The 16,399-nt window shown below is 53.2% G+C and overlaps 2 protein-coding genes across 2 annotated transcripts in view; one reads left to right on the top strand and one right to left on the bottom strand.

Annotated features, from left to right (window-relative positions):
- The window catches only part of VKORC1 (vitamin K epoxide reductase complex subunit 1), a 502,856-nt gene that overhangs the window by 6,748 nt on the left and 479,709 nt on the right, over window positions 1-16,399 (bottom strand). The window lies entirely within an intron of this gene.
- BCKDK (branched chain keto acid dehydrogenase kinase) lies at window positions 10,296-14,552 on the top strand. Its single transcript, XM_050773521.1, has 12 exons — window positions 10,296-10,480; window positions 11,044-11,397; window positions 11,490-11,558; window positions 11,652-11,762; window positions 12,056-12,103; window positions 12,184-12,303; window positions 12,381-12,479; window positions 12,668-12,741; window positions 13,071-13,199; window positions 13,280-13,369; window positions 13,848-14,006; window positions 14,100-14,552. The coding sequence occupies exons 2-12, from the start codon at window positions 11,203-11,205 to the stop codon at window positions 14,242-14,244; spliced, it is 1,239 nt and encodes a 412-aa protein (XP_050629478.1). The 5' UTR covers window positions 10,296-10,480; window positions 11,044-11,202; the 3' UTR covers window positions 14,245-14,552.

The raw sequence follows: 16,399 nt of genomic DNA, 5'->3' as shown, positions 1-16,399 counted from the left end.
GTCATAACTCACTGCAACCTCTGCCTCCCAGGTTCAAACGATTCTTGCACCTCAGCCTCCCTAGTAGCTAGGAGTGCAAATACGTCCCACCATACCTGGACAATTTATTTTTATTTTTGTAGAGACGGGGTCTCACTTTGTTTCCCAGGCTGGTCTAAACTTCTGGTTTCAAGCAACCTTCCTGCCTCAAAGTGCTGGGAGTACAGGCATGAGCCACCACCGCACCTGGCCTAATTTGCTGATTTTTATTTATTTATTATTATTTATCTTAATTTTTATTTTGAGACAGAGTCTTGCTCTGTCAGCCTCCCAAGTAGCTGGGATTATAGGTGCCCACCACCATGCCCAACTAATTATTGTAATTTTTTTTAAAGTAGAGACGGGGTTTTACCATGTTGGCGAGGCTGGTCTTGAACTCCTGACCTCAAGTGATCCGCCTGCCTCAGCCTCTCAAAGTGCGGTGATTATGGCTGTGAGCCACCGTGCCTGGTCCAATTTTTGTATTTTCAGTAGGGATGGGGTTTTGCCATGTTGGCCAGGCTGGTCTCGAACTCATGACTTCAGGTGATCCACCTGCCTCCGCCTCTCAAAGTGCTGGGATTACAGGCATGAGCCACCGCGCCTGGCCCACAAGGGTCCTTAAAAAATGAAGGAGGATGGCAGAAGAGAGTCAGAGGGAGATGTGAGTAAAGAAAAAAGACACAGAGAGCTGCAATATTGCTGGTTTGAAGATAGAGGAAGGGGGTTGTGAGCTAATAAATACGGGTGGCCTCTAAAGGCAAGAAAGGATAAAGAACTGGATTCTCACCCTAGAGTCACCAGTAAGGAACTATCAACATCTTGATTTCAGCCCAGTGAGACTCTGTCAGACTTCTAAGCTACAGAACTATAAGATAAATTTTTGTTGTTTTAAGTCATTGAATGTGTAGTAACTTGTTACAGCATCAATTAGAGATGAATACAGAGGACTGGGCATTAGGCCTGTATCTCAGTTTTCTCTGGTTTCCTGGTGTGTTCCTGTTATTTATTGTTGGCTTCCCCCCAGAATGAGTGATCTAAGAGGAAGCAAAATAGAAGCTGCAATCTCCTTATGACTTAGCCTCAGAAGACACGCACTGGGGCCGGGTGCAGTGACTTATGCCTATAATCCCAGCACTTTGGGTGGCTGAGGCAGGAGGACAACTTGAGCCCAGGAGTTTGAGACACCCTGGACAACACAGTGAGACCCTGACTCTACAAAAAATAAACAAAATTAGCCGGGTGTGGTGGTGTGCACCTGTAGTCCCTTTGGGGAGGTGTGCACCTGTAGTCACTTTGGGGAGGTGTGCACCTGTAGTCACTTTGGGAGGCTGAGACAGGACAATAACTTGAGCCCAGGAGTTTTGAGACAGGTCTGGGCAATGTGGCAAGACTCTGTCTTTATAAATATTTTTAAAATTAGGCGGGGCATGGTGGCTCATGCTACCTGTAATCCCAGCACTTTGGGAGGCTGAGGTGGGTGGATCACCTGAGGTCAGGAGTTTAAGACAAGCCTGGCCAACATGGCGAAACCCCATCTCTACTAAAAATACAAAAAGTAGCCAGGCATGGTGGCGGGCACCTGTAATCCCAGCTACTCAGGAGGCTGAGGCAGGAGAATCATTTGAACCTGGGAGGCGGAAGTTGTAGTGAGCCAAGATTGCCTTCCTCACTTCAAGAGTTATAAAACATTTTGACCATATTTTCTTTCCTTTATTTCTTTATTTTTTGAGACGGGATCACGGAGTCTCGCTCTGTCGCCCAGGCTGGAGTGCAGTGGCGCAATCTCGGCTCACTGCAAGCTCCACGCCATTCTGCTGCCTCAGTCTCCCGAGTAGCTGGGACTACAGGAGCCCACCACCACGCCCAGCTGATTTTTTCTATTTTTTAGTAGAGATGGTGTTTCACCGTGTTAGCCAGGATGGTCTTGATCTCCTGACCTTGTGATCCACCCGCCTCAGCCTCCCAAAATGCTGGGATTACAGGCATGAGCCACCGTGCCAGGCCTTTTTTTTTTTTTTTGAGACAGAGTTTCACTTTTGTTGCCCAGACTGGAGTGCAATGGCACGATTTCAGCTCACCGCAACCTCTGCCTCGCAGGTTCAAGCGATTCTCCTGCCTCAGCCTCCCTGGTAGCTGGGATTATAGGCATGTGCCACCACACCCGGCTAATTTTGTATTTTTAGTAGAGACAGGGTTTCTCCATGTTGGTCAGGCTGGTCTTGAACTCCCGACCTCAGGTGATCCGCCTGCCTTGGCCTCCCAAAGTGCTGGGATTACAGGTGTGAGCCACCACACCCCGACCGACCATATTTTTTTCTAGCATTTTATTTATTTATTTATTTATTTATTTATTTGAGATAGTCCTGCTCTGTCGCCCAGGCTGGAATGCAGTGGTGCAATCTTGGCTCACTGCACTCTCCGCCTCCCGGATTTAAGCTATTCTCCTGCCTTAGCCTCCTGAGTAGCTGTGATTACAGGAGCCAGCCACTATGCCCGGCTGATTTTTGCATTTTCAGTAGAGACGGGGTTTCACCATATTGGCCAGGCTGGTCTCAAACTCCTGATCTCATGATCCACCCTCCTTGGCCTGTAATCTCAGTGCTGGGATTACAGGCATGAGCCACGGTACCTGGCTCTTTTTTTTTTTCTCTCTTTTTTTCCTGTTAGAGACAAGGTGTTGTTATGTTGCCTCTAACTCCTGGGCTCAAGCAATTCTCCCAGCTTGGCTTCTCAAAGTGCTGCTGGGATTACAGGAGTGAGCCACTGCCCCCAGCCTCTGACAGTTTTTGTGCACTAGGAATTTGGGAAGACAATTTTACCTGGCTATTTCTGGCTCATACAATTGCAGGCAGATGGTGGCTAAAGCTGGAACAATGAGCAGCTAAAGCAACTGAAAGACAACCTAGCATCTCCCTCTCTCTGAGTAGTCTCCGGGCCTATCCATGTCATCTTCTGCATGGGCTAGCTTGGGCTTCCTCACAGCATGGCAGCCTCAAGGCTTTGATAGTCAGCTTCCAAAATGGTCCTCAATGATTCCTGCTTCCTGGTATTGATACCATGTGCAGTCTCTTCTCACATTGAAAGGGGCTGAACTGGCCCATTGGGATAATGCAGAAATGACAATGTGTGACTTTAGAGGCTAAATCATGAAAATATTGTGGCTTCCATTTTTCTCCTTTGTAGATCACTCATTCTAGACAAAGCCAGCTACCATGATATGAAGGCACTCAAGTAACCCTAGGGAGAGGTCTCCTTAGTGAGGAACTGAGGCCCTATAAGGAACATGGGTGTGCTGCGGTCAAGTGGGCATAAGCCAAAGTAAACATCCAGAGTGACTCAGTGAGTTTAGAGTGTTATTACAGCCGTGTAGCCATAACATGGGAAGGCTCATCACTTGGCTCTGAGCTACTGTTGTCTGTAAAAGGTGTAATTGTCCTGCTGACACTGTGCACAGGGCTTGGCCCAACATGGCTTGACATGGGACATGGCTTTTGTGCAGGCGCTTGTGTCCAGAGAAAGAGAGAAAGCCAGAGCTGTCCATCTCAGGGAAGCCAAGACACAGCTCAGCTTGCTGGTGCCAAGAGGGAGAAAGAGTGAAGCTGCAGGGCGTGGTGGCTCATGCCTGTAATCCCAGCACTTTGGGAGGCCAAGGTGGGTGGATCATGAGGTCAGGAGTTTGAGACCAGCCCGCTCAACATGGTGAAACCCAATCTCAACTAAAATACAAAAATTAGCCGGCCATGGTGGTGCATGCCTGTAATCCCAGCTACTCAGGAGGCTGAGGCAGGAGAATTGCTAGAACCCAGGAGGCAGAGATTGCAGTGAGCTGAGATCACACCACTGCACTGCAGCCTGGGCAATAGCACAAGACTCCGTCTCAGAAAAAAAAAAAGAAAGAAAGAAAAGAAAAGAAAGAGTGAAGCTGCTGACCCTGAAGGGAGAGCTGGCCACACAGCTGTGTGTGTGTGGGAGCCAGCCGCCAGAGTAAGCAGCTGAGACAGAGCAGACAGTTCGAGAGTAAGATGCTGATGATGAGAGAGCTGCTGAATAAAACTATGTCTTATTTACCTGCTGTCTCTTGAGCGTTCTTCTCGCTCTGTGCCTCATGTCCACCTATTCCTCTCGTACCTCAGCTGGGGCTGAACCCCAACCCTGAGAATGACAGGCCTCCTGCCAACAACCAGCATTAACCTGCTGGGCACTCGAGGGAGCTACCTTGGAATCAGATTCTGTAAAGCAGTCACGCCTTCAGGTAACGGTAGCATTGGCCAACTTTTTTTTTTTTTTTTTTTGAGACAAAGTCTCGCTCTGTCACCCAGGCTGGAGTGCAGTGGCACAATCTTGGCTTGCTGCAAGCTCCGCCTCCCGGGTTCAAGCGATTCTCCTGCCTCAGCCTCCCGAGTAGCAGGGACTACAGGCGTGTGCCACCATGCCTGGCTAATATTTTGTATTTTTAGTAGAGATGGGGTTTCACTGTATTAGCCAGGAATAGTCTTGATCTCCTGACCTCGTGATCCACCTGCCTCGGCCTCCCAAAGTGCTGGCATTACAGGCGCGAGCCACCGCACCCAGCATGGCTAACATTTTGACTGCACTTCATGAGAGGCCCTGAGCCAGAACCCCCTGGCTAAGCTACTCCCAGATTCCTGACCCAAGGAAACTGTGTGTGAGAATAAGTTTTATTGTTTTTTTGTTTGTTTGTTTGTTTTTTGAGGTCTCACTTTGTTGCCCAGGCTGGAGCACAGTGCCACGATCTCGGCTCACCGCAAGCTCCACCTCCTGGGGTCATGCCATTCTCCTGCTTCAGCCTCCTGAGTAGCTGGGACTACAGGCACCTGCCATCACGCCCAGCTAAGTTTTTTGTATTTTCAGTAGAGACGGGGTTTCACCGTGTTAGCCAGGATAGTCTCGATCTCCTGACCTCATGATCTGCCCACCTTGGCCTCCCAAAATGCTGGGATTACAAGTGTGAGCCACCGCGCCTGGTCAGTGTTTACTGTTTTAAGATATTGGTGGAGCACAGTGGCTCACACCTATAATCCCAGCATTTTGGAAGGCCGAGGTGGGAGGATCACTTGAGCTCAGGAGTCCAAGTTCAAGAACAGCCTGGGCAACATAGTGAGACCTTGTCTCTATTTAAAAAAAAATTTTTTTAAAGATGTTATGTTTGAGCAGAGTATGGTGGCTCATGCCTGTAATCCCAGCACTTTGAGAGGCTGAGGTGGGTGGATCACCTGAGGTCAGGAGATGGAGACTAGCCTGGCCAACATAGTGAAACCCCGTCTCTACTAAAAATACAAAAAATTAGCTGGGCATGGTGGTGGGCACCTGTAATTCCAGCTACTAGGGAGGCTGAGGCAGGAGAATCACTTGAACCCGGGAGGCAGAAGTTGCAGTGAGCCAAGATCGTGCCATTGCACTCCAGCATGGTGCTATGTTTTGGGGGTATTTGTTACACAGCAATAAATAATTCATACAGGGCACCAGCCTGGCCAACATGGAGAAACCCTTCTCTACTAAAAACTATCCAGGTGTGGTGGTGCATGCCTGTAATCCCAGCTACTTGGGAGGCTGAAGCAGGAGAATCCCTTGAACCTGGGACGTGGAGGCTGCAGTGAGCCAAGATCACGCCACTGCACTCCAGCCTGGGTCACAGCACAAGACTCTGTCTCAATTTAAAAATAAAATAATACCCGGCCGGGCACAGTGGCTCAAGCCTGTAATCCCAGTACTTTGGGAGGCCGAGACGGGCAGATCACGAGGTCAGAAGATCGAGACCATCCTGGCTAACACAGTGAAACCCCGTCTCTACTAAAAAATACAAAAAAACTAGCCGGGCGAGGTGGCGGGCCCCTGTAGTCCCAGCTACTCGGGAGGCTGAGGCAGGAGAATGGCGTAAACCCGGGAGGCGGAGCTTGCAGTGAGCTGAGATCGCGCCACTGCACTCCAGCCTGGAGGACAGAGCGAGACTCTGTCTCAAATAAAATAAAATAAAACAAAATAAAATAATAATATAGGGCAGTCAGACTGCCCACCTGGCAGCTCAGGACCCTAGCACATGTGCTTCAGAAAGCCAGGTGGAAGTTACGTATTTTTTAATCTAAACTGAGAAATCACCTAGCATCCCTTCCACTGTAATCACAAGCTTTCCCAGTTCCAAAGGGAGGGAACATAGACTCCCTCACCTCTTGATACAAGAAGTGACAAAGTTATATGGTAAGAAGTTGGCCAGGCCCTGCTTGGCTCCGTTGCTCATGCCTGTAATCCCAGCACTTTGGGAAGAGGAGGCGGATACATCCCCTGAGGTCACGAATCTGAGGACAGCCTGGCCAACATGGTGAAACCCTATCTCTACAAAAATTAGTCGGGCATGGTGGTATGCACCTGTAATTCCAGCTACTTGGGAGGCTGAGGCACCAGAATTGCTTGAAGCTGGGAGGCAGAGGTTGTGTACCGAGATTGTGTTACTACACTCCAGCCTGGGTTACAGTGCAAGACTCTGTCTCAAAAAAAAAAAAAAAAAAAAAAAAAAAAAAAAAAAAGGAAGTGCCGGGCGCGGTGGCTCAAGCCTGTAATCCCAGCACTTTGGGAGGCCGAGGTGGGCGGATCAGGAGGTCCGGAGATCGAGACCATCCTGGCTAACACGGTGAAACCCCATCTCTACTAAAAATAGAAAAAATTAGCTGGGTGTGGTGGGCACCTGTAGTCCCAGCTACTTGGGAGGCTGAGGCAGGGGAATGGCGTGAACCCCGGAGGCAGAGCTTGCAGTGAGCCCAGATCGCGCCACTGCACTTCAGCCTGGGCAACACAGCGAGACTCTGTCTCCAAAAAAAAAAAAAAAAAAAAAAAAAAAAGAAGTTAGTTGTGGCTCATGCCTGTAATCCCAACACTTTGGGAAGCTGAGATGGGAGTATCGCTTGAGGCCAGAAAGTCCATCGATACCAGCCTGAGCAACATAAGGAGATCTCATCCCTACAAAAATTTTTTAAAAATCAGCTGGGTTTGGTGGCAGGCACCTGTGGTCACAGCCACTCAGGAGGCTGAGGTAGGAGGATCGCTTGAGTCAGGGATGTTTTGGCTGCCGTAAGCCATGAACATGCCATTGCATTCTAGCCTGGGTAACAGAGTGAGACACTGTTTCAGAAAAAAATAAAATAAAATAAAATAAAATAAAATAAAATAATGTTGTAGGCGAGGTGTGGGGCTCATGCCTGTAATTCTAGTGCTTTGGGAGAATGAGGCAGGAGGATTGCTTGAGAACAGGAGTTCGAGGCTGTAGTGAGCTGTGATCGCACCACTGCACTCCAGCCTTGGCGACATGCGCGATATCTTGTCTCGATAAATAAATACATACAGTTCTCTTTTACATCGAATATATGTATATTTTTAAAAACACATCGAAAGCGCTTAGAAAGCTGCCTGACCTGTATACAGTATTCTGAAAAGGGGGTCGCGGGGTGCATGACCAACCTCCGCCGCCGGGGGCAGCAGCGACTCCGGGCCGAGCAGTGGCTGAGCGCGCCGGGTCAAAGGGGGTGAAGCCTGTGCCAGACGCCTACGCCTCGGTGGCAGCCGCAGCCTCCTCCGCCTGCGGCTCCTGTCCACGCCGCGGCCACGTGAGCGCCGGATTCTGGCGCACAGAGCACTGCCAGTCCTTTGCTGCTTTGCGCAGCCCGTCCTCCCCGCCAGGGGCACCCTTACCACTCCCTTCTCCCATGGGCTCCAGCCGTGCCTGCCTCGGGGCTGCCGCCGCCTGGCTGTACTCCAGGACGTTGGGAAATAACGGGTGGGAACGGTGTGGGTGGGGGGCAAAGAGGAAACCCAGAGACACAGGACGCCCCTTTCCTGTGGTCGGCACCCAGTTGCTTAGGCAGGCCAGCCACGGTGAGGAGTCTTCCCTCCAAGTTTATATTTATTATTATTTATTTTTTATTTTTTCACCTCCGTTTATTATTATTATTATTATTATTATTATTTTGAGACCGAGTCTTGCTCTGTCGCCCAGGCTGGAGTGCCGTGGCGCCGTCTGGGCTCACTGCAAGCTCCGCCTCCCGGGTTCACGCCATTCTCCTGCCTCAGCCTCCCGAGTAGCTGGGACTACAGGCGCCCGCCACCACCCCCGGCTAATTTTTTCTACTTTTTAGTAGAGACGGGATTTCACCGTGTTAGCCAGGATGGTCTCGATCTCCTGACCTCGTGATCCACCCGCCTCGGCCTCCCAAAGTGCTGGGATCACAGGCGTGAGCCACCGCGCCCGGCCTATTTATTTATTTTTGAGACAGAGTCTCGCTCTGTCGCCCAGGCTGGAGTGCAGTGGCGCGATCTTGGCTCACTGAAACCTCCGCCTCCCGGGTTCAAGCAATTCTTCTGCCTCAGCCTCCAGAGTAGCAGGGATTACAGGCGCGTGCTACTGCATCTGGCTAATTTTTGTAGTTTTAGTAAAGACAGGGTTTCACCATGTTGGCCAGGCTGGTCTCGAACTCCTGACCTCAGGTGATCCGCCCACCTCAGCCTCTCAAAGTGCTAGGATTACAAGCGTGAGCCACCGCACCTGTCCGACCTCCAAGTTTAAAGACAGCCTCCAGGCCCAGTGGCTCACACCTGTAACCCCAACAACTCAGGAGGCTGAGGCCAGGAATTTGAGACCAGCCTGGGCAACATAGTGAGACCCCAGCTCTAACAAAAATAGGCCAGGCACGGTGGGTTACATCTGTAATCCCAGCACTTTGGAAGGCTGTGGCAAAAGGATTGCTTGAGGGGGTAAAAAATCACCCCGGGTAGCGTGCACACTTACAGTCTCAGCTACTTGAGAGGCTGAGGTGGGAGGATCACTTAAGTTGGAGGCTGCAGTGAGCTAGGATGGAGCCACTGTATTCCAGCTTGAGCAACAGAGCAAGACCCCATCTCCAAATAAAATTTAAAAAGACAGCCTCCAAAGATGTCACTTGCTTCACTTAGCACTTTTAATTGAACATGTTTAGGAAATATATAGCCATGGTAAAGAAAATTCCAATTAGTACAGATACACACTACACACCTATGCACGTGCACACACTGAAACGTGTCCCTTCCAGCACCTCCTCCCTGGATAATTTTTTTTTTTTTTTTTTGCGACGGAGTTTCGCTCTTGTTGCCCAGGCTGGAGAGCAGTGGTGAGATATCGGCTCACTGCAACCTCCACCTCCCGGGTTTGAGCGATTCTCCTGTCTCAGCCTCCCGAGTAGCTGGGATTACAGGCACCGCCCCCACCCCCAACAACATCCGACTGATTTTTGTATCTTTAGTAGAGACGGGGTTTCGCCATGTTGGCCAGGCTGGTCTCGAACTCCTGAGATCCGCCGACCTTGTCTTCCCAAAGTGCTGGGATTATAGGCGTGAGCCACTGCACCCAACCTAAAGTAATTGCCTTCTTTCTGGTTTCTCTGCCTTTCTTCTCACCAAATGCCCCACTCTAAATCACTGCAGACAGGGGGCTCTGTCTAAGGAGGAGAGCCCACCAGTTAAAACCCTTCAGTGGTTCCTAACTACCCTAGGACAAATGCAGACTTGTCCTTTGCTCTCTGCCGCCGCCCTTCTCCTTCCCAGATCCCATATGGCTCCAGCCATATCCTCAGACCATCTGGGCTGTTGTCTATCCTGCCACACACCCTTCCCACCCGGCTCCCTTGCAAGTCCTACTCAGGCTGCACCTACACAGCTGTCTCAGTTCCTATCTGAGGCTCCCGCAGCCTCCTCTGAAAGTCCTCATCACAGCCAATGATAACTGAAACTGTTTTCTTGTGCAGGGCACGGAAAGATCTATTCAACTCACTGCCCAATCTCCTCTCCTGGTGCAGAAAAGACACCCAGTCAGCGACTTGCATTCTCTGCAGACATGAGTGAATAATAATAATGCCTAACCTTTATATAGTGCTAATTCCACGCCTGGCACTGTTTTAGGCAGTCATATAAATTAATGTAATCCACACAACCTCAAGACTGATGATACCTCTTCATCTTACCAAGCACTGAGCAGTTAAATAACTTGCTCCAGATATTAAGGAGCTGGGGTTTGAACCAGCCAGCCTGGTTTCCCATAAATGAACCAAGAACTGGAACGAGGACAAGACCTCCGAGAAGGAGTCAGGTAGGACGTGATTTGTGCGCTTTACATCTAAGATCTTCCAGCTCCCAGGGAGCCCGTTTCATGGAGCGGAAGATAGAGGCCGGGAGGGACAAGGAGAGCCTCGGAAGCCGTGTGGAGTAAGCGGTGCTGTTTGGGGTCCGGGAGCAGGGGCGTGGCCTGGATGCGTGGGCGCCCGGGGCTGCACGTCCTCAGACCAAACTACAACTCCCAGGACGCACTTGGCGCTGACGCCCACGTGACGTCACGGCGGCGGAGGCGCAGGCGGCTGGGCTCCCGGCGGGTGGACTGTTCGAGCCCTTCCGCTGGGACCCGGCCCCTGGCTCCGGCCCCGCGGTAAGTGGGGCGACTGCGCCTTACCGAGTCCGCGGAGGCCCCGCGGCGTACGTCCGCAGCCTCCATCACAGCGCGGGCGCGCAGACGGGGTGGCATCTACCATATGGGGGGCATCCGGGCCGAACCAAGTGACCGGCGTGGGGGACCCCGCTGGGGACTCCGGGCCGCATCCTCCCTAGCTGGCCCCGGGGGCCCAGCGCTGGTGTCGCATGTCCGCTGGCCGCACTCAGAGCCCGCGTTTGAAGGCGCTGGGCAGGCAGGGGCAGCCCCGCCCCCTGAGGAGGGTGCCCAGGACCCCGGGGCGCCGCGGCGAGGTTTTCGGGCTGGAAGGGTCTGAAGGGCTCCTCCCCCGATAGCCCTCCCACCGCCAGTAGAGCCTCGGGTTGGGGAATAGAAGCCCCGCGAGGCTAGGTCCTTTGGGCGCAGCCTGTGTGCGTCTGGGGAGGCGGTGGGAGGGATGGGGAGAGGTCGCCCGGGTCTAGGTAGACTGATGTACAGGTGGAGATAAGGTGCAGGCTGTGTGGATTCAGATCCTTACAACTTCCTCTTCCCTGCCCCGGTAGATGGGAGCGCCCTCCGTGGGCTGAGCCTGTCAGCATCCTCGATGCACCCTGGTCCCTGAAGTCGGAGAAGAGCCCCTACCTACCCACACCCCCTTGCGCCATTTCGGGTCACCTGGGCCCTCAGCCCTAGCGGCCACCAGATCTGAAAGGAGCAGGACGATGATCCTGGCGTCGGTACTGGGGAGCGGCCCCCGGGGCGGGCCTCCACTCAGGCCCCTCCTGGGGCCCACACTCGCGCTCCGGGCCCGCTCGACGTCAGCCACCGACACACACCACGTGGAGATGGCTCGGGAGCGCTCCAAGACCGTAACCTCCTTTTACAACCAGTCTGCCATCGACGCGGCAGCGGAGAAGGTGCGCAAGGGGGCGGCGAGCCCGGGGTCCGGGATGTGGCTGCGAGTGAGAGTGTTGGGGGTTCTCTGCTCAAGGCCCCTCTCCCTCCCTAGCCCTCAGTCCGCCTCACGCCCACCATGATGCTCTACTCCGGCCGCTCTCAGGACGGCAGCCACCTTCTGGTAAGATTTATGCCCTCTATTTTCCTCGTGGATCCTGGAGCTCTCCGGGACACTCAGGCTCCAGCCCCGCCTTCCTTTCTCTTTTTCTCCTAGAAAAGTGCTCGTTACCTGCAACAAGAACTTCCAGTGAGGATTGCTCACCGCATCAAGGGCTTCCGCTGCCTTCCTTTCATCATTGGCTGCAACCCCACCATACTGCACGTGGTAAGGTAGAGAGGACCTTCAGTCAGCGGGCCACCCTGCCCAGGGGGCAAGTGGGGAGTCTGGGGCCCAGAGTGGCAGACGATTGCTTGCCTAAAGGTGTCAGGGCCACAAAGGATTCAACCCCAGGCCCTCAGAAGCCAAAGGTGTGTATTCATGGAGCCTGGAAGGGTGGCAGTAGGGGTTTGATCACGTGGTCGACCAGTTGGGTGGTGAGCCCCATGGGTAGGTGGGGGTGGCTGTTCTCTGCTCAGTGCCCATGCGGCTCTGTGAATTCCCACACCTCTTCCTTGCAGCACGAGCTATACATCCGTGCCTTCCAGAAACTGACAGACTTCCCTCCGGTGAGTGCTGGGACAGAGCAGGGTGAGGGGCTGAGAGGCTGGGCTTGGACCACCCTTCCTCATGACTCTGTGACCTGCAGATTAAGGACCAGGCGGACGACACCCAGTACTGCCAGCTGGTGCGACAGCTGCTGGATGACCACAAGGATGTGGTGACCCTCTTGGCAGAGGGCCTGCGTGAGAGCCGGAAGCACATAGAGGTTGGGGCAGTGAAGGAGGGGTTGGGCATGCTGGGGGCTGGGAAGGGCACGGGATTCTGAGACCTCACTCTTTACAGGATGAAATGCTCGTACGCTACTTCTTGGACAAGACGCTGACTTCGAGGCTTGGAATCCGCATGTTGGCCACGCATCACCTGGCGCTGCATGAGGACAAGGTAGGGCTCTGGGACCTGAGACCCACCTGGGAACGTTAAGTGAGACAGAGGAGACTGGGCTGGGGATCCGTGTCAAGGGCCTGGGGGTTGAGGCTGTGGAGCTGGTGCTTTGGGGCAGTTCCGAAGTTGCCAGCATCTGGGGGTGGGGCTAGGGGTGTGGGTAGTCCTGACCTCCTTTCTCCGGCCAGCCTGACTTTGTCGGCATCATCTGTACTCGTCTCTCACCAAAGAAGATTATTGAGAAGTGGGTGGACTTTGCCAGGTGAGGCAAGAATGGCTCAGGGGGTGGTCAGACGTCTGGGGCAGGGAAGGATTGGGTCTGAGCCCTTGCCCGGGGCATGGTCTGTGGGGAGCAGGGTTTCTCAATGATGGCACTATTGACATTTCCAGCCAGATAATTCTTTGTCATAGGGGCTGCCCTGTGCATGTTAGGAAGTTCAGCAGCATCCCTGGCGCCAGTAGTATTGCCTAGTTGTGACAAACAAAAATGTCTCTGTACATTGCCATATATTACTTAGGGGGGCAGAATTGTCTCCAGTTGCAAACCACTGGCGGAGGGGCCCCTGACGGAACCCTCGCTCCTGTCCACAGACGCCTGTGTGAGCACAAGTATGGCAATGCACCCCGTGTCCGCATCAATGGCCACGTGGCCGCCCGGTTTCCCTTCATCCCTATGCCACTGGACTACATCCTGCCGGAGCTGCTCAAGAACGCCATGAGGTGGGGTGGCTGGATGTGCTGGGTGGGAGGCAGACAGGAACCGGGGTGCTTCTACTTACTGGTCTTTCCCCTCTGCATAGAGCCACAATGGAGAGTCACCTAGACACTCCCTACAATGTCCCAGATGTGGTCATCACCATCGCCAACAATGATGTTGATCTGATCATCAGGTTTGCCCCGAGTGGGAGTTCGGCTGAGGTGGATGGGATGGGGGTCCAGGCACTGTTTCTGACTTGATCTAGGACCTTGAGCCCCTTCCTGCCCCATTCTGGGACTTGGTCCTTGACCAGATAAACTATTCTCTGGATCCTGAGATGGCCATGAGCTGCTTATTAATGGATCTGGGGCCAGTTGCAGGCCTAGGTATCCTGCCTCTGTCAGCAGCTGAGGAGCTTGAAATTGAGAAGCAGTCAGGAGTTGGTCTAGGATGCTGGGCCGAGGATAAATGTCACATCCTGTGAGAAGGTATAAGCAGTCAGTGGCCCTGGCAGAGGTGAGGATGATACAAACAAGGCCCTAGGGTCTAGGTGGTCCACATTCCAGCTCTGGGTGGAAGGGACAGGAAGGCAAACTTTGCACTGTCTGCTTGCTGGTGGTGAGTCCCCCGTCAAAGCTGAGCCAAGCCCATTATTGTTGCCATCTTGCTAGGATCTCAGACCGTGGTGGAGGAATCGCTCACAAAGATCTGGACCGGGTCATGGACTACCACTTCACTACCGCTGAGGCCAGCACACAGGACCCCCGGATCAGCCCCCTCTTTGGCCACCTGGACATGCACAGTGGCGCCCAGTCAGGACCCATGCACGGGTGAGACCCTGCCAGACCAGGATGGAGGGGTGGGGGACCCCAGGAGACTCAAGCCTCTGAAGCCTCCTGTCCTGTCCCCCTGCCCGCCACCAGCTTTGGCTTCGGGTTGCCCACGTCACGGGCCTACGCGGAGTACCTCGGTGGGTCTCTGCAGCTGCAGTCCCTGCAGGGCATTGGCACGGACGTCTACCTGCGGCTCCGCCACATCGATGGCCGGGAGGAAAGCTTCCGGATCTGACCCCACAGCCTTTGGCCTGCTCACCTGACCAGCCTGGGCCGCATTCCCTGCAGGACCTCCTGGGTCAGGCAGGGTGGCCTCCTGCTCCACACGCTGCTGCATCTTGGGTCTCAGGGTCCCAGACAGATGGACTTACATGGAGCTGGGCACCGCCCCGCCTCAATAGGGTCCATTGTCTCCTCGCCTCCAGACCTTGGAGAGGGGAAGTGGGCACCCTGAGGCCTCCAGCACCAGCTCCGTCATTCTCGTTCCTGGGGAACCCCCACTCTGACCTGTCGTTTGTTATTAAAGTTCACATTTTGAATGCCCTCTCGGGCCCTGTGTGTGGGGAGGGCAGGTGAGCTTTTGTTTCTGTCCCCATTCAGGTTCACTGAGCCCTTGGGTTGAACTGGTTTGTGTCCCAGTCTCTTACCTGCCCTGAGAGCCTGGTGGGCCAGGAGTAGAATGGGTCCCAAGTCTGTTGCATGTTTGATTTGGTGGGAGTGGGATGACCGCAACACCTTATACAAAGAGCTTTCATCTCGTTGAACAAATGTTTCCGGGTCCCAGATAATATCGAAGGCCCAGATTGACCCAGCTTCTGGCCTCAGTTCTGACTCTTCCTTTCCTGGCAGTTACAGTTTATAGAGGTGAAGGTCACCAGACTGGGCAACCTCCTGAGCCAACTGATTCCCGAGCCTGAGTAAGGTTAAAAATACTGTGTCTGCTGCTGCCAAGGAAAAGAACATACAAGGTTGTGCCCTGGCAGGCCCCAGCAGGGACTGGGTGCCCCACTGCAAGGAAAGGCGGGGCCCTGATAGGGAGGAGCAAGGATTTGGACAAAGATACCAGGTAGGCTCAAGGTTAGACTTGAATCAGAACTCCAGATGACGTCTTAGGTGGGAACACCCTACCCACCTTGCCAGGGAAGAAGAAAGGCCTAAGGGTGGCCTGGTGGGGCTGGGAGGAGAACTGGAAAGTTCTCTTACTTTCACATCTGAGCTTCCACAGCACACTTCCTAAGGCTGACTCTAGGCCTGTACCATTTCCTACCCTTCAGGGGGATGGAGGGTAAGTTGTATCTGGAGGTCAAATGGAGGAGGCTAGGAAACCACAGTGACTTGCTAGACTGAAAAATCCTGCCAGCTGCAGGGCAGGACGGTGAGGCTGGAGAAGCAGGCAGCCATCAGAGGCCAGGGCCCTGAAACATGGGATTTATCTTGAGGCAGTAGGGACCCATGGGTATTTATTTAGAAATGGGGTCTTGCTCTGTTGCACAGGCTGGAATATGGTGGCTGCAGAGTTCACTGCAGCCTTGAACTCCTGGGCTCAAGAGATTCTCCCACCTCAGCCTTCTGAGTAGCTGGGACCATCATGCCAGGCTAAATTTTAAAATTTTTTGTAGGAACAGGGTTTCTACAAAACCCTATGTTGCCCTGGGCTGGACTTGAACTCTTGGGCTCAAATGATCCTTCCACCCCAGCCTCCCAAAGTGGTGGGATTACAGGCATGAGCCACTGTACCTGGCCCATGGGTGAGTTTTGAGCTGGGAAGGGATGGTTCTGGTTGGAGTCCCTGAGAGGATTCGTGTCCACGTGATTTGTTAAGAAAGTGCTCCCAAGACAGAGCAGGGGAAGCAGGAAGGAGAAGGGGAAGAAGCCAAGCAAGGACGTGACCTCAGGCAAAAGCCCAGAACCAGTCAATTATGCCTCAGGGTGGAAGGTGAGAGAGCTAAACCTCAGAGTCACTGATTAATTTCTCCACTTGGCAGTCACTGGTTAAAGTCTGTCGGTAAAGCAAGCAGCTCTGTTAAGGATGGAGTTTTAAGGATAGTCTCAGGTGCTGGTGTGGGCCTTTGAAAGCACATCAAAGGTAATCTGGGCCACACAGAAACAGAAACAGCAAGAACTCCCAGAGGATCTGGGTGGAGCGCCTATATGGTTTTTTAAAATTTGTTTTGGTTTTTGAGACAGAGTCTCAATTTGTCGCCCAGGCTGGAGTGCAGTGGCACGATCGCTCACTGCAACCTCCGCCCCACGCCCCCCAACCCTGGGTTCAATCGATTCTCCTGCCTCAGACTCCCGAGTAGCTGGGATTTACAGGCACATACCACCACACCCAGCTAATTTTTGTATTTTTCGTAGAGATGGGGTTTCGCCATGTTGGCCAGGCTGGT

The sequence above is a fragment of the Macaca thibetana genome, chromosome 20, assembly GCF_024542745.1.
Source record: "Macaca thibetana thibetana isolate TM-01 chromosome 20, ASM2454274v1, whole genome shotgun sequence".
Lineage (NCBI taxonomy): Eukaryota > Metazoa > Chordata > Mammalia > Primates > Cercopithecidae > Macaca > Macaca thibetana.
The sequence above is the reverse complement of the archived record's forward strand: the minus strand, read 5'-3'. Positions and strand labels throughout refer to the sequence as shown.

Excerpts from the sequence above, each read along its gene's own strand:
- BCKDK (XM_050773521.1), top strand. The coding sequence starts at position 11,203 with ATGATCCTGGCGTCGGTACTGGGGAGCGGCCCCCGGGGCGGGCCTCCA. Across the intron at positions 11,559-11,651 it reads AGGACGGCAGCCACCTTCTG|AAAAGTGCTCGTTACCTGCA; the intron begins GTAAGATTTATG and ends TTTTTCTCCTAG. Across the intron at positions 11,763-12,055 it reads ACCCCACCATACTGCACGTG|CACGAGCTATACATCCGTGC; the intron begins GTAAGGTAGAGA and ends TCTTCCTTGCAG.